The sequence below is a fragment of the Somniosus microcephalus genome, chromosome 3 (genome assembly GCF_052327205.1).
Source record: "Somniosus microcephalus isolate GS21.2 chromosome 3, FLI_Smic_1.0, whole genome shotgun sequence".
In the NCBI taxonomy this organism is placed as follows: Eukaryota; Metazoa; Chordata; class Chondrichthyes; order Squaliformes; family Somniosidae; genus Somniosus; species Somniosus microcephalus.
In genome coordinates, this window is record NC_140989.1 from 41,620,974 (window position 1) to 41,646,128 (window position 25,155).

Consider the following 25,155-nt stretch of genomic DNA (forward strand, 5'->3'; position numbering starts at 1 on the left):
TGCAGGTCCTACATTATATAACTGGAATGCTTGAGTTCATTTGGTTTATCAATGCCATTCCAACAATTGAAAAGTAACATCAAAAAAGTAATAAAGAGCATTTCTCAAGAATAATTTACTATCATAAATATGTGAATTATAAATAAGAAAAGAAAGACTTGCATTTATATAGCACCTTTCATAACCTGAGGAAGTCCCAAAGTGCTTTACAGCCAATTTCTTTCTTTCAAAGTGCAGTCACTTGTAATGTAGGAAACACAGCAACCAATTTGTGCACAGCAAGATCCTTTTGAGGTGCCAGAAGGAGCACTGCTTTTAAAATGGAAAATGTCCAACTGTTAACATGAGTGCAGGAGCCAGAGATCCTTATGTAAAAAATAAATTACATTTTGTTTTATCTTTTTAAAATATGTCTTTGTTTCTCTGGCCTTTACACTGCTATTTCAACGTATCTGCTGTTTCACCTGAAATATCAGCCTTTTTAAAAAACATGTTGGTTTACATGACAGTCACTGCACTCTTAAAAAGTAATTCATTGTTTCTCAGAAACATGATAAGGTGCAATCCTAATGCAATTCTGTTTCTCTTTACCTAGTTGCCATCATAGTTTGGTTCAGTACTTATGGCTGTGAGAAAATGTTTACTTTATTTTTCTAACAAACATATTCAAGAACAACTACTTGCATTTAATGTAGTAAAACATCCCAAGGTGCTTAACAGGAGCGTTATCAGACAAAATTTGACACCGAGCCAAAGAAGAAGATATTAGGACAGGTGACCAAAAGATTGGTCAAAGAGGTAGGTTTCAAGGAGTATCTTAAAGGAGGAGAGAGAGATAGAGAGGCGGAGAGGATTAGGGAGGGAACTCCAGGCCTTAGGGCCTATTCAACATCTTTTGGATACTAAGATTTGCAGACCAAGGATGCTGTTTCTTTAGGATTCTCTGTCAATTTTATTTCTATTTATGTAATTATTCACCTGCAGGCAGCGACCAGCGCTAGGGGAATGTCTGGCAGCATTTGCTGGGGCCTTTCCTGTCGCATTCCTAGAGACTGACTCGAATAAGCACAATCCATTCTCAAGCTACAACACCAAGACACCAAAAGATCGAGCAGGTACAGTAACTCTCTACAACTAATGAGTTGTTCTTGGACATTCTTTCATCTGATCGAGTGCTACCTTTAAAGGCCAACAAATGGACTCATACAATGCTTTGATGTTCCACCATATTGTGTCACATAATAGTAGGACATGGGTGTTTGCAGTAACTCTTATGAAGCAAAATTCCGGTAAATGATCCTAGCAGTGTCATTAAAGGAAGGCACTGAACAAAGTGAAAGGCTAAGGGGGAAAAATTCGGTGTCGCCCCTTTTGGAGCGCTAATGTCGCCGGGGCGCTAATTTTAGCGCCCCGCCGCCTGAAAGTCAATTGTAGCGCCCCAAGTAGGAGGTGGAGTGCTACTGAAAGCCCGGCACAATTGGGGCAGGCAGCTGGGCAGCTAAAATTGATTTGGTGCCAGAAGCGGTATCAAGAAGCTAAGTTACTTTACTGTTTTTTGACTTCCCACTGGATTCAGGAAGAAGACTGGCGGGGCCTATGCAGAGTTAAACTCTCCTGGGCCACACACCGCTGAGGTCGGGACAGTGTGCTGCCCGCCTCGGTCCTCGTCCGCCCGCTTCTCACCACGAGTTAAAATTGGGGCTTTAGGATATACATTATTATTAAGCTGCTATTGTGAACCAGGTGCTCTTGTGTTCTTATTTTGCTGTTACTGTGTCGCAGGTGTGCAGATGTACACTCAGTTTATGTTGCAAACAAAGATACTTTTTTACAAATAAAGGTCAGCAGTATCTTGCCAGAACTATTATGGCATACAATAGACCATGGGAAGGTTATAGTCATTCCCTCTTGATAGCCTAGGATAAATTATGTGGGCCTTTTATATATTCAGAAGCCACAGTGTCAATTGCGCACCTCACTGCAGTTGCCTCTGTCTACATGCTGTTGTTATAGATACTTAGAGATTTATGGCACAGAAGGAGGCCATTCGTTATGTCATCTAGTGTGCCAAGTGGCCTAAACCAATATGAAGTTGTGTTAGAGATGGTCAAAAAGTTGTTGACAACCATCCTCAAGGCTATTATTGGAATTCATTTTGTTAAGGAAATGAAAAAGCACACTGAAAAAGTCAAAGCTTGTTTAAGTCATATATCAGTTCGCTTATCGAAAAGTTAGGTCTTGGGAATAAATAGTTTAAGAATCCAAAGTATCATTGTCTCGGGTACTGCTAATATCTTTCATGTTCTTTAAATTGTTTCTTATGCCTTAGCTCTGAAGTTGCCAACCAAAGTGGAAGATATGTGTCCCGATATTCCTTCGCTGGAAAGTCTGCTAGAAGAGATAATGGAGCTGGCAGAATCTGGGATTCGCTACACACAGATGCCCCATGTGATGGAAGTCATTTTGCCCATGCTGTGCAGCTATATGTCCCATTGGTGGGAGCACGGACCCGAGAGTAACCCTGAGAAAGCCGAGCGGTGTTGCACTGCTCTCACCTCTGAACACATGAACACCCTCCTGGGCAACATTCTGAAGATTATATCCAACAACCTGGGCATTGATGAAGGAGCTTGGATGAAAAGATTAGCAGGTACTGCTCATTTCCGATCAGCATGTTTAATGAAGGCTTAGCATTATTGGACTGACTCCCAGCTGAGATGTGCAAATCTGGAAATTGCCAGCACGCTGCTCAAGATTTTCGGCCCGCTTAATGAACGGAGGGAAAATCCTGGGGAGCACGTCCATAATTTTCCACTTAGCTCTCCCACTGAGGGGAACCTAGGGAACATGCATTTAGAGAATTGGCCATATAAATCAAAAGATATCACAATTAAAGAGCAATTTGTTTCTTAGGCTACTAGTGACAGCATTTGTTTTGATGACTGTGGAGTTTTTCTTCATCCCACTGGGTAAAGATTTGTATTTGTTCAAGTAACCTTCATTTATAATAATTCAGTCTTTTCCTACTCCACTGGTCAGACATAAAATTGATAGTTGGACTGCAAGGTGTAATTAATCGTGCTTCTCTGCTGTTCAGAACAGACTGTTCTTATTGTATACTTGGGAGAAATTAGCTACAGGGACTGCCAGATTTTCTAAAATGGAAATCCTTCTTTTGATTGATGCAACAATTAGAAAGAGTTTGTGTAGTAAACCAAGAGCGCAAAAAGAGTTACGACATTAGACCCTTCATTGTTCCCCTGTGGGTGACTTAACTTAGCTGTTTTTGCTAGGAATCTGTGGGGTTTCTGTGATTCTGTGAAAGACTGATTTCAATTGGAGTTTGTACACATGTTTGCTATCTGGATGGTCATAGTATCATATGATACAGCACATTCGGCCCATCCTGCCTGTGCCGGCTCTTTGGTAGAGCTATACAATTAGTCCCACTCTCCTGCTCTTTCCCCATAACCCTGTAAATGTTTTCCTTTCAAGTATTTATCCAATTCCCTTTTGAAAGTTACTATTGAATCTGCTTCCAATCCTGTCAAATCCTGTAATCTGATGCTTTGCTTCTAACAGTATTCTCACAGCCTATTATCAGCAAAGTGAAACCACAGCTTCTTAAAACACACTTCCTGCCCCTGATGGAGAAGCTGAAAAAGAAAGTGGCCACAGTGGTGGTGGAAGAGGAACACCTCAAAGCAGAGGGCAGAGGAGACATGTCTGAGGCTGAGCTGCTCATTCTGGATGAATTTACTGTGCTAGCCCGGGATCTTTATGCTTTCTACCCACTGCTGATCAGATTTGTGGATTATAACCGGTAATATATATTTAAAACATTTAAGAGTGCACTGATGTGTAACTGTTGTTAAAGGAGCACTGCCTTCATGAGCAAGTGTCTGGCAAAACGTTTTCATTCATTTACAAAGAAACAGCACACAAACCGTGTCAAACGTAGCGGCCTGGAATTTGCAGGGCTGATGAACGGCGTACACACAGCGTAGGCTGTCGTAAGCCTTGTAAAAGGCCCCACAAGTTCCAGGTTTCTGCGTGGATGAGGTAGAGCAGCACAGGATAGAGCAAAGGAGAGTCAGGCAGCATCTAAGAAGGCTGCAGCCTGCCAGATATAATCCCCCTCGCCCCACCCCGCCCCATAGAATATACAGGCAGCAGAGTTCATATGAGGACCTTTCGAGGAGGTTTTGGAGGCCTGAGTCAGCAAACTTCTCTCTTCTTCTTCTGTGATTTGGTTCCATGACCAGCTCTGTCTTGTTTGGCTGCTTGATCCAGCATGTCCTGCTGGAATCATTCGTGAAAAGTATGATAAAAAAGATTGATGAGACAGGCAGTGAACCAAGCAATCTTCTTCCTTACCTGGTTGTCCTCCAGTCTATTGTTGAAGTGTGCAAGCTAACCTGTCTTTTTTTTTAAACGCTGCACCCCCCCAGCTTCTATGCATTGCAGCAGCTTACACCTGATTTACGCCAATGACCACTCCAATGGGTTTGCACATGAGCTGACCTAGGAAACTCTTGTGTAAATACCTCTCCTGATCACCAGCCCATGCAATTTATTTGTTAATGACGTAACAACTCACCGCAAGAAAATCTCCCCCATAGAATCAGAAACTACAAACACTGAAGGACACCTTTCAGCCCATGGTCCCTGTGCTCTTCACTGTTATAACTATCTTTGCCCAATTGTTAAAACAAAATAAACTAATAAAGAATGTACATTTTTCTTTAGACACAAGGCATGCAAGAGACCGTTGACATGAATCAGTCATTCATGAAAGAAAGACTTATGAAACAATACTGAGCGGCCTGTGGGTGGCGCTGTCCAGGGAGAGTATAAATACTCGGGCACAGGCCCAGCTTGCGCAGGACATTCTTAACAGGAACTAGTGAAGGACACAACTAGACCTCCATGTTGTAAAACAGTTGATTAAAGCTTTGTTTAACGCTTACACCAAGTGCCTAGTAGTTTTCTTACGTCAACCATTAAACACTTTTTAATGCATGCTACTTGCAAAATTCATGCCTGTTGTCTTCATACTGTTCACATTGGCACACAATTTCCCTGGCGCTGCTCCCGCTCCATCGGCATAACTTTGCCAGAAGTGTGGTGGAAACCCCGTTTGCCTGTTCTGCTGCACCTCTGTGAAGTTACGGCGGCGGAGAGGGAGCAGCCCTGAGGAAACTCTGGGACATTATATTGTACAGGAAACTTCGCGATATCCGGCACCGACGGGACCGAGCTGCTGCCGATCTATCAAAACTTCCGGATAGACCAGCGCTAATGTTGAAGGATACGGAGGTTTTCATCTCCGTATCTGACAACAAACACTGTTGCATAGCAACAGCTTGTAAACACTCGGCCCGTACCTTGGAAGCGTCTCTGAAGCTGTTGCTAAGCTACAGAGACGCTTTCCAGAGCCTGACTGTTAAAAAAAAAAAAAAAAAAATGCTAGGAGAAGAAAAAATGCTAGGAGAAGAAAAAAAAACTAACCAAAACGGCTGCTGATTTCTGCCGTTAGATCGAGGTTTCCGGATATACAACCTCCGGATAAACCAAAGTTTCCTGTATACTGTGTGTTCAATCAGATCTTTCAACCAGTAATCAGTAAATCAAAAGAATAATGCTGATTTTGAACGTAACTGTGCTAATTTCCCGACTGGCCGCTCCTGGCGGGTAACAGTGCTCACAGGGAACATTGATTGGGGTTTCCTTCATTTTTGACTACGTCCCTTTTGCTTCAGTAATTTATTAACAGTAGCAATTTTTCGACAAACCGCTTCCGGCGAGTAGCAGCAAAATAGCAAGTCCACAGTTCCTGATTTTCCACCCATTAACTTTAATGGATGGATACTATGGGGCTTTCCAAACCAGCCTTCCCTACAAGCATTGCTCCTTTCCAGCTGGGGAATAATTTCCATTGGAATACAGAAGAGTTGAAATCAGTCGCGGCTTCGCAGCATGCCCACAAAATGTCTCTTTGTTCCATTATAGTGCAAAATGGCTCAAAGAACCAAATTCTGAAGCAGAAGAACTTTTCCGCATGGTGGCTGAAGTATTTATTTACTGGGCAAAATCTCACGTGAGCAAAATATGCAATTATGAGGCCAGCCTTTTAGAATTTTTTTCCTTAATAAAACAATGATTTGAGTGTTTATAATTTTTTTTCAGCCTCACTTACTGTCAATATGTATTTTTTCAGAATTTCAAAAGAGAGGAGCAGAACTTTGTGATACAGAATGAAATCAACAACATGTCTTTCCTCATCACTGATACAAAATCCAAGATGTCAAAGGTTCCAAATTTGTTGTGATTTTTTTTTTGTTGAGCTATAGTGCCGTATCTTTTATACCGAGTTTCTGCTGTTAATTGCAGTTGGAGTTGCATTGGATTTAAAGTTACAGGCCTAGAAATTCGTCTCGGGCAGTGGCGCATAACGGGCGTTATCGGATCGGCTGCCCATTATTCGCAGCGCCTGATATTCAGCTCCATTGCAGTTAGTGCAACTGAATATCAGTTGCTGTGTATAACGGGCGGTCGACCCGATACCGCCAGTATTGCACCACCGCGCGAGACAAATTTCTAGCCCACAGTAATTTATATTTTTTTATATATTATTTGTTCATGTATTGATTAGGCATTAATTCAACTGAGCAATCCAATGACTTCATACTGGATGATAGAGAAGCTTTGAGAGCATTAGTAGATCCGTAATATTCAATTAAACCTGACCCCCCACTGACAGATGCTTATTGCTCTTTATGTTACGTAATACCATGTTTAATATTCAACTAGCTGAATTATTTGCTTTATTGTTACCTAGTGAGTGCACTGAGCTGGGCTCAAATCCAATGCAGCCATATGGATTGGATAATCTCCTCTCCCTAAGGGTTCAATGTGAATCAAATTTAGGGTATTCAAGCTTTAGTCCTTAGATGGTGTGGCTGTACCGTACGAAGATACCCATAATTTGGCATTAACTGACACTAAATTGGGAATCTGAGAAGGTTTTTCTTCAAATCTCTCCATGGCCCCATCCTACTTCTGTAATCTCCTTCAGTCTTCCATCCCCATAATTTCCAGTCCCCTATCATGCACCCTCCCCACTTTTGCTCCACGATTGGTGGTGGAACCTTCAGCTGCCTTGACCCTAATCTTTTGAAAAATCTGATCACAACAACCATTTTATCTGTCACATAAGTAACGTTAACAACGACAAATATTTTTCTTCTTTTGCTTTCCACAGGGAGGTGTGTCTGATCAAGAGAGGAAGAAGTCAAAGAGGAAAGGAGACCGCTATTCTCTTCAAACTTCACTCATTGTTGCAGCATTGAAGAGACTACTGCCTATTGGGTTAAATATTTGTGCACCCGGTGACCAGGAACTAATTTCATTAGCTAAAAATAGGTTTAGCCTGGTATGCAGACTGCAATTTAGATTTTATTTTTTCTAAGATGTTTTGTCTACTTAACATCAATAGGTATTAATGTATTGGCAAGAGTACCAATAGTAGGATTCTAGAGCCTAGAAATTACTCTGCACATATTTACCATGCACATTAATTGTGGTCATGTCCAGTAATTTTGTTCCTGAGCAATAGCACTAAGTTTTATTGATTGCTGTGCTCAAAATTTTTCTCAACGTGATGCACACAGCTGTACTGCTTAATCTGTGCATTATGACTGTCAGCTTGCTGAAAGGCGAATTGCCATTTAAGGGAAATTCTGCCAAGCTCTTGTACCTGTCAGTTTGCAGGCATTGTGCTGTATCATTTCAAAAAAGCACTGCAGCGTCACAGAGATGCATCTTTCTGCCAGTTAAAGCCCTTACACCAATTTAGGGATTGCCTAATAACTTACATCTGCTTGAAAAACGGGATGATAATCAGTAGAGTTACGGAATGAACTTGTGCACCAACTGATGACGAAGGAGCCGAAAGAACAGCACAGGGTGGTCAGGGGCCACTGGAGATGCACATACTGGTCCACAGATACCCCATATACTATAGGAAGTAGAACTATGTGAGTCTCACTGAGGAACAATGCCTCAGGAGGCTCAGAAAGAAAGACTTGCATTTTTATGGTGCCTTATCATATCTCCAGGTGCTTCACATACAATGGCCGGAATTTTCCTTACCTTGGTGGGTCTGGTATGGCCAGTGTCCGTGGCGGGTCCCGACCCCGCTGCTGGTTCCATCCCACTGTAGAAAATGAACTTGCCTTAATGGGGCCTATTAAGCCCACCCAACGCACTACTCAGCCCAATTAGATGGAGCGGGTCTAGTGACGTCACTCCTGACACGTTTTAAGCTGGGATCCTTAAAGGGACCATGGCCACATTAAATTTTAAGTTTAATCTAACATAGTGGGTGTTGAATCTTTACTGTACAGTAATATAATAAAAGTTATTAATCTGTGGAATTCTCTGCCCCAGAGAGCCGTGGAGGCTGGGTCATTAAATACATTTAAGGTGGAGATAGACAGATTTTTACAAGATAAGGGAGTGAAGGGTTATGGGGAGCGGGCAGGGAAGTGGCTTTGAGCCCAAGATCAGCCATGAGCTTATTGAATGGCGGAGCAGGCTCGAGGGGCTAAGTGGCCTATTCCTGCGCCTATTTCTTATGTTCTTATGTTATATATGAGTGACAAAGAAATATTTAAATAATATTATCAGTAAGTAACATGATTCCATCTACAAATACGATCAAGAACATAATTTAAAAAGTACTTTCATTGGGAAGTTATTGGTGCTTAAGAATCAAATCTATAGACTTTTGTATCAATAACTGGTACAAATAAAAGATGTGTGTCTATAAAATTAAGCAGATTTTAAGTGTAATTGTAAAGGGGTGGATTTACAATCTTATGCAAGGTCAATGGAAGAGCTGCAGAATCCTTGACAAACAGTGTAAGTGGCGCTTACCGTGTGTTTCTGGGCTTTCTGCAGCTCTTAACAATGGACAAGTGAGAGAACCTCCGCAGAAATTCACCCTAAAGTCTTAGACTGAGAAATTACATTAGTCATATTCAGGGACTGGAAGCAAATTGAACCAGTGGAATGAGTGATGAGAATGAAATTGTTACAGTTGATGACTTGATTTAACGTGTAACTGGACAATCACAGTGTACTGTGAGAAAAACCTGACCAGAAACAAAACAAAAATTTATTTAAATGGTATATGTCATTTTTTTATCGTGCAAATCAATTCACTGCAATTAGTGTTCAGTTGGAAGGCAACAGCCGAGATTGGCCAGTGAAAAATGTATTTCCCTCACCATCCAGGGTAGCACTTACTTACCCATCAGGAATTTTTGAATTAACATTTACTAGTAGCTTTTTAAGTATAACAGAATCTCCATCAATCTGTTAGCTGATGTAATCAACATGTTTTTGTTTTGGTTTGTTTTCCATGCTGTCATCAGCTGGAGCAATGGCCACGTAACTCCCGCCTCAGGTTGACAGATGTGGTTCCCGAGCTGTGTGAATCTCGTGGCCATGCAGGGAAATTTAAAAAGCAGGGAGAAAGGCACGTGGGAGCGAGAAGACAGCGGGCTTCCGACCCGCTGTCAAAAAAAACAACTTTCCCACCCAACCCGCCACCGATCGCGCCCACTACCACCACGGAAAATTCAGCCCAATTAATTACTTTAAAGTGCAGTGAATATTAAATAGGTAAATGCAGCAATCATATTGCACATAGCAAGATCCCAAAGCAATGATGAGAAGAATGGCCAATTCATGTTTTTTGCGGTTTTGGTTGAGGGAGGAATCCGGGCTGGAACATCAGGAGAACTTCTTGCTGTTTTGCAAATAGTGCCAGTGGGATCTTTAATCTCCTGAACATTTCATCGCGAATCACCATCTCATTCAAAAGACAGCATCTGTAACAATGCAGCACACCCTCAGTACTCCACTGTACTACAATCTTCTGACTCCGAGATGAAAGTGCCACCAACTAAACTAAGCTGATGCATGGCTATGTTGAGCAGGAAGCTGGTGACAGACCTATGCTATCTGGTGCAAGATATCCAGCAAGCATAGTAGATAGATATCATAGTTTGCATGATGTAGATCACAGAACTTACTGACACCTTAATCCACTGTGCCAGTGTTCACATCCAGTTTTATATGGAGCAGATGACAGGGAAATGCACCTAAGAGTGCAAGATATCACTAACTGCACCTACATTACTATTTGTTTCCCAATATGTAATGCAATGGCTTAACCAGAAGTGATTTTGCTCGAACAAAGTGCAGCTGATATGTGACCACCACGCAACATAATGAATGTCAGTGCATATTACCCTGGAAGCTCACATGATGCGTTCCTTTCATGTCATTCTAGTTACTACTATTGTTTGAGTGGCAATCACGGGTGTGGTGCTCGGAAGAATCATAGAATGATACAGCGCAGAATGAGGCCATTTGTCCCATCGTGCCTGTGCTGGCACTGGGTTTCTCGAAGCAGTCATGGATAGTGACATCGTTTCACACCACCTTTATACTCCTACAGAGTACACACTGCAATGAAGCAGATATGGAAATCAGAATCATCATGGGACAGGAGAGCGACATCTTAAAGCAGCAATTCAGATATTGACACTGATCAGAATGGGGGTGGGGCAGGGGGTCCTGCAGAGGTACTCCTGGACCATTGTGAGGGCTGCGGTTTCGCAGTTTTGATGGACAAATGGGTCAAGTGTCGGTAAACAAAAAGCTACTGGTAAAAATCTCAGAAAATCCCGTAATTAAACATAGAAAAATAGAAGATAGGAGCAGGAGTAGGCCATTCGGCCCCTTGAGCCTGCTCCGCCATTTAATGAGATCATGGCTGATCATCCAAACTCAGTACCCTGTCCCTGCTTTCTCCCCATATCCCTTGATCCCTTTAGCCTTAAGAAATATATCTAAATCCTTCTTGAATATATTTAATGAATTGGCCTCAAATGCCTTTTGTGGTAGAGAATTCCACAGGTTCACCACTCTCTGGGTGAAGAAATTCCTCCTCATCTCTGTCCTAAATGGCTTACCCCTTATCCTTAGACTGTGATCCCTGGTTCTGGACTCCCCGGCCATCGGGAACATCCTGCATCCAGTCTGTCTAGTCCAGTTAGAATTTTATAAGTTTCAATGAGATCCCCTCTCATTCTTCTAAACTCCAGCGAGTATAAGCCCAATCGACCCAATCTCTCCTCATACGTCATTCCTGCCATCCCAGGTATCAGTCTGGTGAATCTTCGCTGCACTCCCTCCATGGCAAGAACATCCTTCCTCAGATAAGGCGACCAAAACTGCACACAATACTCAAGATGTGGTCTCACCAAGGCCCTGTACAACTGCAGCAAGACATCCTTGCTCCTGTACTCGAACCCTCTCGCTACGAAGGCCAACATTCCATTTGCCTTCTTAACCGCCTGCTGCACCTGCATGCTTACCTTCAGCGACTGGTGCACAAGGACACCCAGGTCTCGTTGCACTTCCCCTTCTCCCAATCTATTGCCATTCAGATAATAATCTGCCTTCCTGTTTTTGCCACCGAAGTGGATAATCTCGCATTTATCCACATTATAATGCATTTGCCATGCATCTGCCCAATCACCCAACCTGTCCAAATCATACTGGAGTTTCTCGGCATCCTCCTCACAGCACACATGCCCACCCAGCTTTGTGTCGTCTGCAAACTTGGAGATATTACATTTAGTTCTCTCGTCTAGGTCATTAATATATATTGTGAATAGCTGGGGTCCAAGCACCGATCCCTGCGGTACCCCATTAGTCACTGCCTGCCACTCGGAAAAAGACCCGTTTATTCCAACTCTTTGCTTCCTGTCTGCCAACCAGTTCTCTATCCAAGTCAGTACCTTACCCCCAATCCCATGTGCTTTAACTTTACATGCTAATCTCTTATGTGGGACCTTATCCAAAGCCTTCTGAAAGTCCAAATACACCACATTCATTGGTTCTCCCTTATCTATTCTACCAGTTACATCCTCAAAAAATTCCAGTAGATTATCAAGCACGATTTACCTTTTGTAAATCCATGTTGACTTTGTCCGACCCTGTCACTGTTTTCCAAGTGCTCTGCTATTATATCTTTTATAATGGACTCTAGCATTTTCCCCACTACCGATGTCAGGCTTACCGGTCTATAATTCCCCGTTTTCTCTCTACCACCTTTTTTCAATAGTGGGGTTACATTAGCTACCCTCCAATCCATGGGAACTGTTCCAGAGTCTATACAATTTTGGAAGATGACCAGCAATGCATCTACTATTTCTAGGGCCACTTCCTTAAGTACCCTAGGATGTAGATTATCAGGCCCTGGGGATTTATCGGCCTTCAATCCCGTCAATTTCCCTAACACCATTTCCCTACAAATACTGATTTCATTCAGTTCCTCCCTCTCATTAGACCCTATGTTCTCTGACATCTCTGGGAGGTTATTTGTGTCTTCCTTTGTGAAGACAGAACCAAAGTATGTATTTAATTGGTCTGCCATTGCTTTGTTCCCCATTATAAATTCCCCTGATTCTGACTGCAAGGGACCTACACTTGACTTCACCAATCTTTTTCTCTTCACATATCTATAGACTATATAACAATTGCTTGTTAAAAAAATGGAATTTGAAATTCAGTAACCACAGGCCAATAGGCCTAATTATAAAGACAGAATTACAAAGTGTAATTCTCAAAACACCAGGGAAAATCCCATAATCTGTATTAAAAGAATGGAATTTAATTTATATAATTACCATAAAATATGTGATATGCTGCATGCTGGACAAATGTTTTGTTCAAAGAGACCTCACTATATGAGATACTGCTATGGAAGAACAAGAGGCTGACGGTGAAAAGGAGCCACCAAGTGCAGAGCAACAAATGCAGGACGGGAGACTGGCAAGGAATGTTCTCATAGAAGTGTTCAATTGAGTTACACAGATGACCATTGAAAAGAGTCCTGAGGACTGACCTCCTGTAGTATCCCGAGTTTCCATTATTTTCAGTGCTGTGTAATTTCTCCATGATGGTTTGCTATTGCAACTTATGCTTCCTACTTAAATAAGAACTAGGAGCAGGAATAGGCCACTTGGCCCCTCGAGCCTGCTCCGCCATTCAATAAGATCACGGCTGATCTTGGGCTCAAAGCCACTTCCCTGCCCGCTCCCCATAACCCTTCACTCCCTTGCAAAAATCTGTCTATCTTCACCTTAAATGTATTTAATGACCCAGCCTCCACGGCTCTCTGGGGCAGAGAATTCCACAGATTTACGACCCTCTGAAAGAAGAAATTCCTCCTCATCTCAGTTCTAAAAGGGCGACCCCGAGTTCTATGTTTCCCCACGAGGGGAAACATCCTCTCTGCATCTACCTTGTCGAGCCCCCTCAGTATCTTATATGTTTCAATAAGATCACCTCTCATTCTTCTAAATTCCAATGAGTATAGGCCCAACCTGCTCAACCTTTCTTCATAAGTCAACTCCCTCATCTCTGGAATTAACCTAGTGAATCCTCTCTGAACTGCCTCCAATGCAAGTATATCCTTCCTTAAATAAGGAGACCAAAACTGTACGCAGTACTCAAGGTGTGGCCTCACCAATACCCTGTACAGTTGGAGCAGGACTTCCCTGCTTTTATACTCCAACCCCCTTACAATAAAGGCCAACATTCCATTTGCCTTTTTGATTACTTGCTGTACCTGCATGCTAACTTTTTGTGTTTCATGCACAAGGACCCCCAGGTCCCTCTGAACTGTAGCATTTTGTAATCCCTCTCCATTTAAATAATAATTTGCTTTTTTATTTTTCCTGCCAAAGTGGATAACCTCGCACTTTCCCACATTATACTCCATCTGCCAAATGTTTGCCCACTCACTTAGCCTGTCCATATCCCTTTGCAGATTCTTTGGGCAGGATTTTCATTGGGCCGTGGAGGCTGGATTGGATGCATGCGGGGGGTTAAAATCACGAAATCGGGGTTCCCGAACCCAACCCGCCTCCATGCCAGTTTCAAAGGAGGCGGGTACCTGCCTCGCACTGGGACCCACCTCCCCGAGGTGGGAAGGGGATTAGTGCCAATTAACTGCCAGTTAACAGGCAGTTTTTAGCCTAATCCCTATTTTTAATGTTGAAGTGTGGGACTCCTGATGGCTCCAAACCACGCCAAGTTAGAGGAGGCGGACCGTCGGGATGAAGGGCTTGGAGAGGTCGAGATGTCCGGTGTTCAGGTGAGTGATGGGTGCATGCGTGCAAAGGTAAGTGTGTTTAGTGTGTGTAAAGTGTTTAAATAGGTTTTACTTACATGTACTTACCTTTACAGCCTTCCTTCCTTCCGGTCTCGGGAGTCCCTCATCTCACCAGCACAGAAAGCAGAATGGCTGCGAGCTGTCAAAAATTGCAGCATTCAGTTTTCTGTTCTGGGGAGATCTCTAAATCACCCTGAGAGGAAGGAATTAACTTAGAATACAGATTGTCAGTGTTTGACAGCTTCAAACAGCTGTAAAATGCTGATATTTCATCTGTCAAAAGGTCTTGACAGATGAAATATCAATCTTTGACGTCACCTGTTGCCGGGTGACCCCTAATTGGCCTGCTGAGCCTGCTGGGCAGGCTGAACAAGGTCAATCAAGTCAAAATCGCGTGGGTTGGCTAGAACTTGATGGAGGTGGGACTACAACCCCGAAAGTTGTAGTCCCGCCTCCTACCCGACTTCTCAATGAAAATCCAGCCCTTTGAGTCCTCTGCACAACTTGCTTCCCCACCCATCTTTGTATCATCCACAAACTTGGCTCCATTACACTCGGTCCCTTCATCCAAGTCATTAATGTAGATTGTAAATAGTTGAGGCCCCAGCACTGATCCCTGTGGCAACCCACTAGTTACTGTTTGCCAACTGGAAAATGACCCATTTATCCTGACTCACCTTTCTTTTAGTTAGCTAATTCTCTATCCATGCTAATATATTACCCCCAACTCCGTGAGCTCTTATCTTATGCAGCAACCTTTTATGTGGCACCTTATTGAATGCCTTCTGGAAATCCAAATACACCACATCCACTGGCTCACCTTTATCTACCCGGCTCGTTACATCCTCAAAGAACTCCAGCAAATTTGTTAAACATGATTTCCCTTTCATAAAACCATGCTAACTCTGCTTGACTGCATTATGATTTTCCAAATGCAATGCTACTGCTTCCTTAATGAAGGACTCCAGCATTTTCCCAACGACAGATGTTAGGCTAACTGGTCTATAGTTTCCTGCTTTCTGTCTCCCTCTCTTAAATAGGGGTGTTACATTTGCGGTTTTCCAATCTGGGAATTTTGGTATTTTGCAACCAATGCATCCACTATTTCTGCAGCCACTTCTTTTAAGACCCTGGGATGCAGGTCATCTGGTCCAGGAGACTTGTCTTTTAGTCCCATTATTTTACCAAGTACTTTTTCCTTAGTGATAGTGATTGTCTTTAGTTCCTCCCTCCCTGTGGTCCCTTGATTATCCATTATTGGGATGTTGTTAGTGTCTTCTACCGTGAAGACAGATACAAAATATTTGTTCAGCGTCTCTGCCATTTCCCCGTTCCCCATTATTAATTTCCCATTCTCATCCTCTAAGGGACCAACATTTACTTTAGCTACTCTCTTCCTTTTTATATACCTGTAGAAGCTTTTACTATCTGTTTTAGTATTTCTTGCCAGTTTACTCTCATAATTCATCTCATTAAATTAGTTTAACGTTTTCTTATTGCAGTAGCACGTGCAGTCAAAGTAATTGGTGATGTGGTGCAGTGCTTTCTCCTTGAATCCCATCTATGAATGCCAGTTTGTGCTAATTGCCTACTACTGCTCTTCAGTGACTCTGCAGTTGATTAGTTAAGTGGGCTGGCTACAAGTGCGCTCCTTGGGATTCTAATGGCACAACATCTTCATCTACTCTGCACTGTGGCATAGGGAGCGATTTTGCCAACCCTGGGGAGGCGGGTATGGCAGGTAGTTAACAGGCAGTTTTTTTTAGATAATCCCTATTTTGAGCCCTAAAGTGCAGGCTTCCCGACGGCTGTGAACCTCACCAGGGTCAGCGAGGTGAGCCGTGGGTCTGCGGGAGTCGGAGGGGCCGAGATGTCCAGTGTACAGGTGAGTGATAGGTGCATGTTTGCAGAGGTAAGTGTGTGAGGTGAGTCTAAAGTGTTTTAAAAGCTTTACTTACCTTTTCTTCTTCCTCCAGCCTTCATCCCTTCAGGTCTCGGGAATCCCTCACCTCACCAGCAGAGAAAGCAGAATGGCCGCTGCATTCTCAAATACATCAGCCTTCTGCTTTCTGCTCAGGACAGATCTCTAAGTAAGCCTGTGTCCCAGGACTCAACTTAGAGGACAGATTGTCAGTGTTTGACAGCTTCACAGAACTCTCAAACGATGACAATTCATCTGTCAAAAGTTCTTGACAAATGAAACGTCACTCGCTGACGTCACCAGTAACCGGTTTTCCCTTAATTGGCCTGCTAAGCCTGCAGGCTTAACAAGGTCAATCAAGGGAAAATAGCGTGGGTTGGCCGGACGTCGTTGGAGGCGGGACTAAAACCCAACAAGCAGCAGTCCCGCCTTCATCACGTCCCCATTGACAAAATCACCCTCATAGAAATGTTCTATTGAATTCTGGGTCTCTGTGCCTGCTTGCTTTCTGCCATGACTCTATTAATTGTGCAGGATGATGTGATGGTTTTTGCCATTGGAATAGGATAGGAAGGACCTATTTCCCTAGGTAGAAGGGTCAATAATCAGGGGCAAAGATTTAAAGAAATTGTTCGGCGGTTTAGAGGGGATTTGAGGAGAAATGTTTTCACCCAGAAGGTGGTGGGGGTCTGGAACTCACTGCCTGAAAGGGTGGTAGAGGCAGAAACCCTCATCACATTTAACAAGTACTTGGATATGCACTTGAAGTGCCGTAACCTACAAGGCTATGGACCAAGTGCTGGAAAGTGGGATTAGGGTGGATAGCTCTTTGTCGGCCGGCCTGGACAAGATGGGCTGAATGGCGGCCTCCTGTGCTGTAAATTTCTATGATGATCAACTGGACAGCCACCTGCCTATTCTACGCTTAACATATGTATCCTGAACAGATAATTAACTGTAATGCCAAGTCCGCATTTCATTTGTGATCTCCTGCCACAAGTCCATTTGTGCAATTTGTCTGATATCATGGGACAAAGGCTTTAGTGTAATATGCGAGGGTTTTTCTGCTGCGCTCACCAGACAGCAATTTTCTGCACATCAACTTTAATGGGTGAAAATCGCAGGCTGGAGAGCGTGGAAGCGGAATACACTGACCATACTGTTCTGAACTTGTATTGGCTGCCATCTCCAGTCATTGCAGCCTCCTTTTTCCCTCAAATGTACCGTGTTCCTTTCATTCTTAAATATTGTGGGAGCCTCCAAATTTGGACGAGCTCCTGCCATTGACACGAACTTTTCTGCAAGTCACACATCTTTGTCTGGATGCCCTCCCAGTTCCTGTGGGTACCCAGCACTGCATCACCTCCTCCGTGATCTAGCTCCATGTCTATTAAACCTTCTATTTATCGAAAGTGTTGGCCATCGTGTGTGACAAATTATGTTTTGTTTCTCCCGCAGTCTTTCTATCACAGCTTTCTGGGCCTGGTCTTTAAACTGCACTTTCCTTTGGCGTCTTGTGTTCTTTTCTCAATGGAAATTGCTCTGCAAACAGCTGGAATTGGATATGCCATGCTGTTTAAAAGGCTTAAGTGCCTGGTTCCCTCTTTAAACAGACACTCAGCAGCATTACTGCCAATTCGTCTTTAAAGGATTCCAGTTTTTGTTGTTATTAGATCTCATTCCGCAGTACTTCCACTAATATTAAATAGTGCATTCCTGCGTGGTCACTTCAGCCCATAAAAATCTTGAGCAACAATGCATTAAGAGTAATTTCTAGGCTTAGATTTATAACTACTGGTTCTATTGGGTGAAACATGATAAATAATAATACAGGGGAAAGAGCTGGTGAGATCACACTACTCCTGTTGTTAATATGATCGTACAAACACTTGAGGGAGACTGCCACACTGACAATTGGTGTGTTATTTGCTTGTGCCTCAGAAATAGTTGGACCTGTGTAACTCTCAATGATCCAAAACATCTCGTACAAATATTTTGGAAAATGAATTTTAAGACGTCGTTGGAAAATACAACAACATGCTGCTCTATATAGAGTGCTTGTTACTGTTCTTTTGATGAATTATGGGAGAGTTACATGATTTTGTGGCTCTTTTGAAGGTAGTTTGCTGAAACTTAATTATTTTTCCTTCTTGAAACAGAAAGACACGGAAGATGAAGTTAGAGAAATAATTCACAATAATCTTCACCTTCAGGGAAAAGTAGGTTTCTGGTGTTACTGTCCACTTGCTAAACAATTGCTGTTTTATTTATATTTGTGTAACTGCACTGCTATGCGAGAGCATGAACTATGTACAAGTTTCATCGCAGTCACTGTTTGGTTGTAAGATCTTTTACCTGTTCATTTCACACATGTCTGTCTCTTTCTCTTCCCGCATGCCTGCATGCCGCCTTTCAGTATCGAGCCTTTCATTTCAAGGAACTGCTGAAGAGACTGATCATAGTTCTGAAATGGATGCAGAACAAACCTTCCAAATCCATCTCAAGGCTCACTAACTCAGGTCCAGATTTGCCAGCCACTTACATTCATAAAAGTTTGACCATGCAAAAACACTCTATTACACTAGGCATTAGTCCCAGAAGTCAACAAACTCCTTTCTCTGCGCTCAAAAAACCTCTTCGTTTGACCATGTGCCCACGACGAGACACTCAAAGACCCCGTCAAAGCGTTTTGAGATGTCGGTTGCTAAGACCAAGAAAGGCCTGAAAAAGGAAGGGACCACTTCTATGCATGGTTTGCTTGGGAGCGACAAACTGTTTCTAGATATACAGGGTAGTCATGTAAGTCTGAATAATTTGCATTGGTTACCAATAGAATGAGATACCAATCTTCTGTGGGGTGTTGATGTTCTATTGTTTAATTTTATTTTGCAATAGAACTGTGCTTTTCATGTATATGTTTATAAAAAGACTTGCATCTGAGTAGAACGCGCTATCAGAATTTATATTTTAACACTATAAAATGTCTTATTTATAGTTCAAATGTAAATGAATAAATAACATCTATATCTTTTTGCATATAATTGGTCTGCAGTGCTTTGAGAACAACACCGTAAATTTGGATAAGAATTCACATATACCGCGGGATACCTTTTTGATTCTTTTGCATTCGTATTGTAAATTGATATTAGCCAATCAGAATTTTTCTTACACACAAGTCAGCCTATTCTTATTGCCTTAAAAACATGTCAAAACTTGCAGTATACCAAGTACATTAGTTTGCCTTCTGTGTCTCCAATGCTTGTAGTGTTGTATCTTACCTAGTTTGTACATTATGTAGAAATCAGTTGCAGTTTAGAGACACTATTTATAAATTAAGCAAATACATTAGCTCATACTGCATTTTAATATGTATACTGAGTTCTCCATAAAGTTATAATACCTCTTTGAAAGAAAATTGCTGAATAAGCTCCCTTTTTAATATAAATACTAACAGTGCAATTTCCTGGACTTCTCAAGGGCAATTAGGGATGGGCAATAAATGCTAACTTTGCCAGCGACGCCCACATCCCAGGAACGAACTTTTAAAAAATCACCTAACGTCCTTCCATTAACCTGCAGTGAATACATCACAGCTGTTAATGTTTCAGTGTTGACATCATCAGGTATCAATGGCATATACATAGTGACCGTCAGTGTCCGACATAATACCTGTGCCAAAAAACCTCCAGTATGGAATAAAATCACTCCCTTGAATTGAACAATACAAAATAAAGATTAAAGCGGCAGTGATCTCCATGCTGTAATCTTAATCCTATCTCAGGGTTCTATAACCATCAGATGCCATTTGGATTTTGTTTTTGCAGTTTTTGATGCTACCTGTTTGTTTCAGATCTTGAGCTTGCCTGCTTTGTAATCATTCCCAGGTTTTGATTGGTTTTTTTCATGTGCCGCTTTCTGCAATCACCATGATTGTATTGTTCTGCAGTGATGATATAACGGTTTCTCATAGTCTTCAATCAGTTAACCTCTTCAGCTTTTCTTTGACATTAGCACTGTTTACATTATGTTATAAACAATTTCAAATGCTTTAGAGCGAGTGTAAGGCTTTAATTTGATCTCAATGCTCAGATAATATTCAGAAACCATTCAAAACTTCACCCTTATAGCTTCTGATATCTTCTGAACTGCTGCCATTAAATACAACCTTATTGCACATTCCCAACAATCCTAGATGTGTATTACAGTACATAAAGTTGTTTTCTGTATTTTTTCATCCTACTTTTCTGACCTATTGTTTAAATTTGAATTGTTCAAACTCCAGAAGTGGCTATATTTTAACAGTGATTGGGGTGAGTAATACAATAGGGTACTAATTGAAAGCATTTATTCATCTGTTGGGTTAGAGGTACTGTATACTGAACTAAACAGGATTAAGTGTGTGCTATAATAAAACACTTGCGTAGATATTGTCAAAGGAATTTGCGGTGCTTTGTGGACGCTGTTGTGTGATCACTAACACTTGTCCCTTCCTACAGTTGGAAGATCCTGCCATTAGGTGGCAGATGGCCCTTTACAAAGATCTACCCAACAGGAATGAAGATACGTCCGATCCAGAGAAAACGGTGGTACGTGTGCTGGATATTGCCAACGTGGTCTTCCACTTGGAGCAGGTCTGTGTTCTTTACTAAGGATAACTGCTCATAATTCAAATGCACAGAAATCCTGTGGAGCTGGGCACAATGTTAGAGGTTAAGTGGGGGGCCGGGGGTGGGGGGCATGGGGTGGTGGCAACCACAGGAGAGGGATACGGAAGAGCCGGCGGCGGGTGGGAAGATTGTTGTGAGGCCTGCAGTAGTCCCTTTAAGGACTACTGGTTAAACTTTTCTATGCCTAGTACCAGTGAGTGAAGCATGCACAGCACATGGCTCTGCCTGTTGGTACCTTTGTATTGCATCTGGGTCCTAGGTACATTATAGAACCCCCAATTTGCATGCCTCAGCGAGGTGCCCACCTGAAACAGGCAATGGCTTTGGTTTTGTGTTTCCAGGATTGGTTGGAAATGGCAGCTGGCGTATCAGGAGTGGGAAGCACTGCGATTTTTGGAGCGCAATCGTCTTATTCCCGCCAGTAAAAATTGACTCCATCATCTGCATCTATTGTTACTTTCTGTAAATAGATAGGGGGAATGTTGTATTACTTATGGATGAAGAAGGCTATTCAGCCCATCTCAATTTATCAATCTGAAACAACCCTCCATCCCCCCATTGCCGCATCTAATTGTTTCTTAAATTATTACAGGGTTTGCACATTCACCACTCTACGCAGAAGTTCATTCCTCAGACCCAATGAGAACAGTGTGTGCCAGGGTGGGGTGGGGGGTAGGGGGGGAGCAGCGTCCTACTCACTGGCTCCACGTCCACTTCGCGTCACGCGCCATCTTTTCCCAGACAGGCAAGAGCCTCCTTGAAATGCAAAAGTCAGGGTTGATGATGTCATTCAGACCCCGACGAGGTTTTAACCTGCAGTCACATGTTCGGCACCTGGTGCCAGTCTCGCCATGGAAACCTGGTTCCTCTTAGGAGGAGCAGGCCCAGGAGAGGGTCAAGAAGGTAAGTAATTTAACTTTTTCCGGTTTCGTTGTGGCCCCGGAAGAGTCGGAGTGCTCTATCATGTCCCACAAGGAAACCTTGTGCCTCCACGGCTCTGTACTTCTCCCCTTCCCCAACTGTGACCCCCCCTGCCGAGCCTCTCCCCACCCCACCCCCTTCCCGACGCACATACTTGACCGTATTCTTGGGTCCCGACAGCAACCCTCTGTTGCGGGATTACCCATTCCTTCCCGCCTGCCACCACGTCATTGACGCCAGGTATGGGCGGAATCAGTCCTGGCATATTGTAGTGAGGCGCGTTGATTAAAATAGCCCAGGGCTTCTGTCAGTGCGGCCGTGCGAGCTTATCGCTCCCCGAGCTCATTCGTGCCCCAAGTTAAAATCGGGGCTCTAGTGTTGATTACTCTCTGCATGAAGAACAATTTCCTGATATCAGTCCTAAAATTACCTTTGCCTAGTTTGAACCCATGTCCCCTTGTTCTATTTCCATGGTTTAATTCACCGTAGTATTCTGGATTAAACTATACCGCATTTACTATTTTATATACTACTATAAGATAACCTCTCAAACTCTGCTTTTGTGGCTGAAAAGCCAAAGGGGTCTAAATTCCACATTGTTGGGCCCATTTTAAAACTGCTGTTCTCATGGGCTAAAATCTCTGTTATAACAGCAAACAAAGGAATTTCATATCAACACACATTTATGCCACTGTCCCACCATGTGATTTCAAGTACACTACACTAGTCATCTCGTGTGTCAGCTCTGGACAATATCATTTTAGTGGGCATGATGAGTATAAATTCAAGAATTGGTTAAAACTTAGATGACTGAATCTTTTTCTGTTAAAATTGGTCACACAGTTGTAATGGTAAGACTAACTTTTGCATTTGTGCTTAATGCTTTAGGTTGAGCATCCACAGAGATCTAAAAAAGCTGTCTGGCACAAGCTGCTGTCCAAGCAACGTAAACGGGCAGTTGTGGCCTGCTTCAGGATGGCACCACTCTATAATTTACCACGGTAGGAACTAATTGTTTTTTCCCCCCCCCCGCAGTAAAAGAACTTGAGGGAGAAATTTTAAAAGTTTGGAAAGTTAGCGCCAGTCGATAACCTTTTCAAATATTTGAGAAATTCCCATTTTCTGCTCCAAGAGGAGTGCTAAATCAAGCGCTCCAATTGCCTCTTGGCGCGCAAGAGGTGGGGAATATCCCGATCCGGGGCGATATGCTCAGCAGCGCCACGTGTGGTGCTGCCGCGTTGCAGGGGCTCTTCCCTCAATTAAAGGGAAGGGCTCCCCGCTGCGAGTTCTGCAGGTTTATTTTGGCATCTGATGGAGTACCAGGGTGTGGGAGTGCTGTGCGATTTTTTTTTTTTCTTGTCGGCCGGCCACCGTGCCTTTAAATGGCGCCCCGGGAGCAGCCGGCCTCACTGTTCATGACCCCTGCAGCAGTCGGTAACATCGCCCGGCGCTGCTGCGGGGCGAGAGGGGGAAACTTTCTCCCGGGGCGCTGCGCCCAGAGATGACTTCATGATCTCCAGGCGCAGAAGATTGGGGCGATACTCGTTAGCGTCGCCGCTAACCTCCCACGGAATTTTGTGGGAGGCGCAGTTATTGCCTCGGGGGGCGAAAAGTCATTTGCGCCCCGTTATCAACGCCCACCGGAGGCGCAAACGAGGGGAATTTCGCCCCCCCTTGTATCAAGCATTTACATTTCCTCTGTGTCAGCTGTAGCTCAGTGGGTAGCAAACTCGCCTCTGAGTCAGAAGGTTGTGGGTTCACAGTCCCACTCCAGGGATTTGAGCTCATAAAGCTAGGCTGACACTCTAGTGCAGTGCTGAGGGAGTCCTGCACTGACAGAGTTGCCGTCTTTCAGATGAGACGTTAAACCGAGACCCCGTCTGCGCTCTCAGGTGGACGTAAAAGATCCTAAGGCAATATTTCGAAGAAGAGCAGGGGAGTTATCCCCGGTGTCCTGGCCAATATTTATCCCTCAATCAATATAACAAAAACAGATTATCGGGCCGTGTTCACATTGCTGTTTGTGGGAGCTTGCTATGCACAAATTGGCTGCTGCATTTCCCACATTACAACAGTGACTTTACTTCATTGGCTGTAAAGCGCTTTGAGACGTCCGGTGGTCGTGAAAAGCGCTATATAAATGCAAGTCTTTCTTTTCTTTCTTTGTATCAGTCAGGTTGTCCTTGTCAGAGCAGCAGAAACTAGTCATAACATAATAAACGCAGAATTTGTTCCAAATTGCAAAAGAGTGCATTTTTATTTGGCCGACACAACAACTTTTATTTACAGAAGCAAAATACTGCTGATGCTGGAAATCTGAAATAAAAACAGAATATGCTGGAAATAATCAGCAGGTCAGGCAGCAACTGTGGAACGAGAAGCAGAGTTGACGTTTCAGGGCGATGACCTTTCACCAGAACTTATATTTACATGCATTTTTAACTTACTGAATATCCCAAGGCACTTCACAGGGGAGAACTGGATACAGAACAACCAAAAGCACTGTTGAAGAGATGGGTGTTGGGGAGGCTTTTGAAGACAGAGGGGGCAGTAACAATGCAGAGGTATTGAGGTCGGGAGTTCCAGAAAATGAGTACGGCTGAAGACACTGCTACTACTGATGGACAGCGGGACAAGGGAATGTGCTGGGATGTAGGGTTGTTGGGGTTTGCAGTGCTAGGGTTGGCCAAGGTCTTAGAGGGATTTATAAAGGAGGATAAAGATTTTTGAATTCAGACATAGGAAGCCAGTGGAGGTTGGCAAGGACAGAGATGCTGGGAAAGTGCAACTTAGGCCGAGATTTCGCCAGCCGTGGCGAGTTTGGTGCGGCTGGAGCAGACAGCGGCCTCAAACTCCGCAGCCGTCTTTATCCCTCCTCCTCCTCCAAGTGATTTTGCCCTGATTGGGCTTGTTGAGCCCGCCCTGCGAGGTTCCTGGCCAATTAAAAGAAAGTGGGTCTGATGATGTCATCTGACAACACGTCATCAGCCGATTTCCTTAAAGGGACCATAGAGTCCTGGGGCTGGATTTTGTCAGCCCCGAGGAGGCGGGTATGGAGGTGGGACTGCCGGTAAAGTTGCAGAAAGTGGGGGCGGATGGCAAACTCGCCCCCATCCCACCTCCGTGTCCTTTTGCCAGGAGGCGGGAAGATGTCCTGCTTTGGGTCCTGTCTCCTCGAGGCGGGAAAGGAATTAAATCCTTTTAACTGCCTGTTAACAGGTAGTTAACAGGCAGAAAAAAGGATTAGTGCCATTTTACCTTTTCAGATGAAGGCTTCCCGACCTCGGAGAACCCCGTCGGGTTGGAGGAGTCAAGTAGGAGGCCTGCGGGGGTCAGAGGGGTCTGAAAGTGAGATGTAGAGGTGAGTGATGGGTGCAAGTGTGGAG

At 43.4% G+C, this 25,155-nt stretch overlaps 1 protein-coding gene across 1 annotated transcript in view; it reads left to right on the plus strand.

Moving 5' to 3' along the window:
- ryr2a (ryanodine receptor 2a (cardiac)) overlaps nt 1-25,155 on the plus strand; it is a 957,985-nt gene that overhangs the window by 764,517 nt on the left and 168,313 nt on the right. Inside the window, exons 66-74 of the mRNA XM_085980259.1 lie at nt 985-1,115; nt 2,330-2,650; nt 3,583-3,823; nt 6,013-6,100; nt 6,221-6,313; nt 7,265-7,435; nt 18,341-18,400; nt 20,678-20,812; nt 22,658-22,770. Coding sequence (XP_085836385.1) covers nt 985-1,115; nt 2,330-2,650; nt 3,583-3,823; nt 6,013-6,100; nt 6,221-6,313; nt 7,265-7,435; nt 18,341-18,400; nt 20,678-20,812; nt 22,658-22,770 — 1,353 coding nt within the window. The remainder of the gene's footprint in view (nt 1-984; nt 1,116-2,329; nt 2,651-3,582; nt 3,824-6,012; nt 6,101-6,220; nt 6,314-7,264; nt 7,436-18,340; nt 18,401-20,677; nt 20,813-22,657; nt 22,771-25,155) is intronic.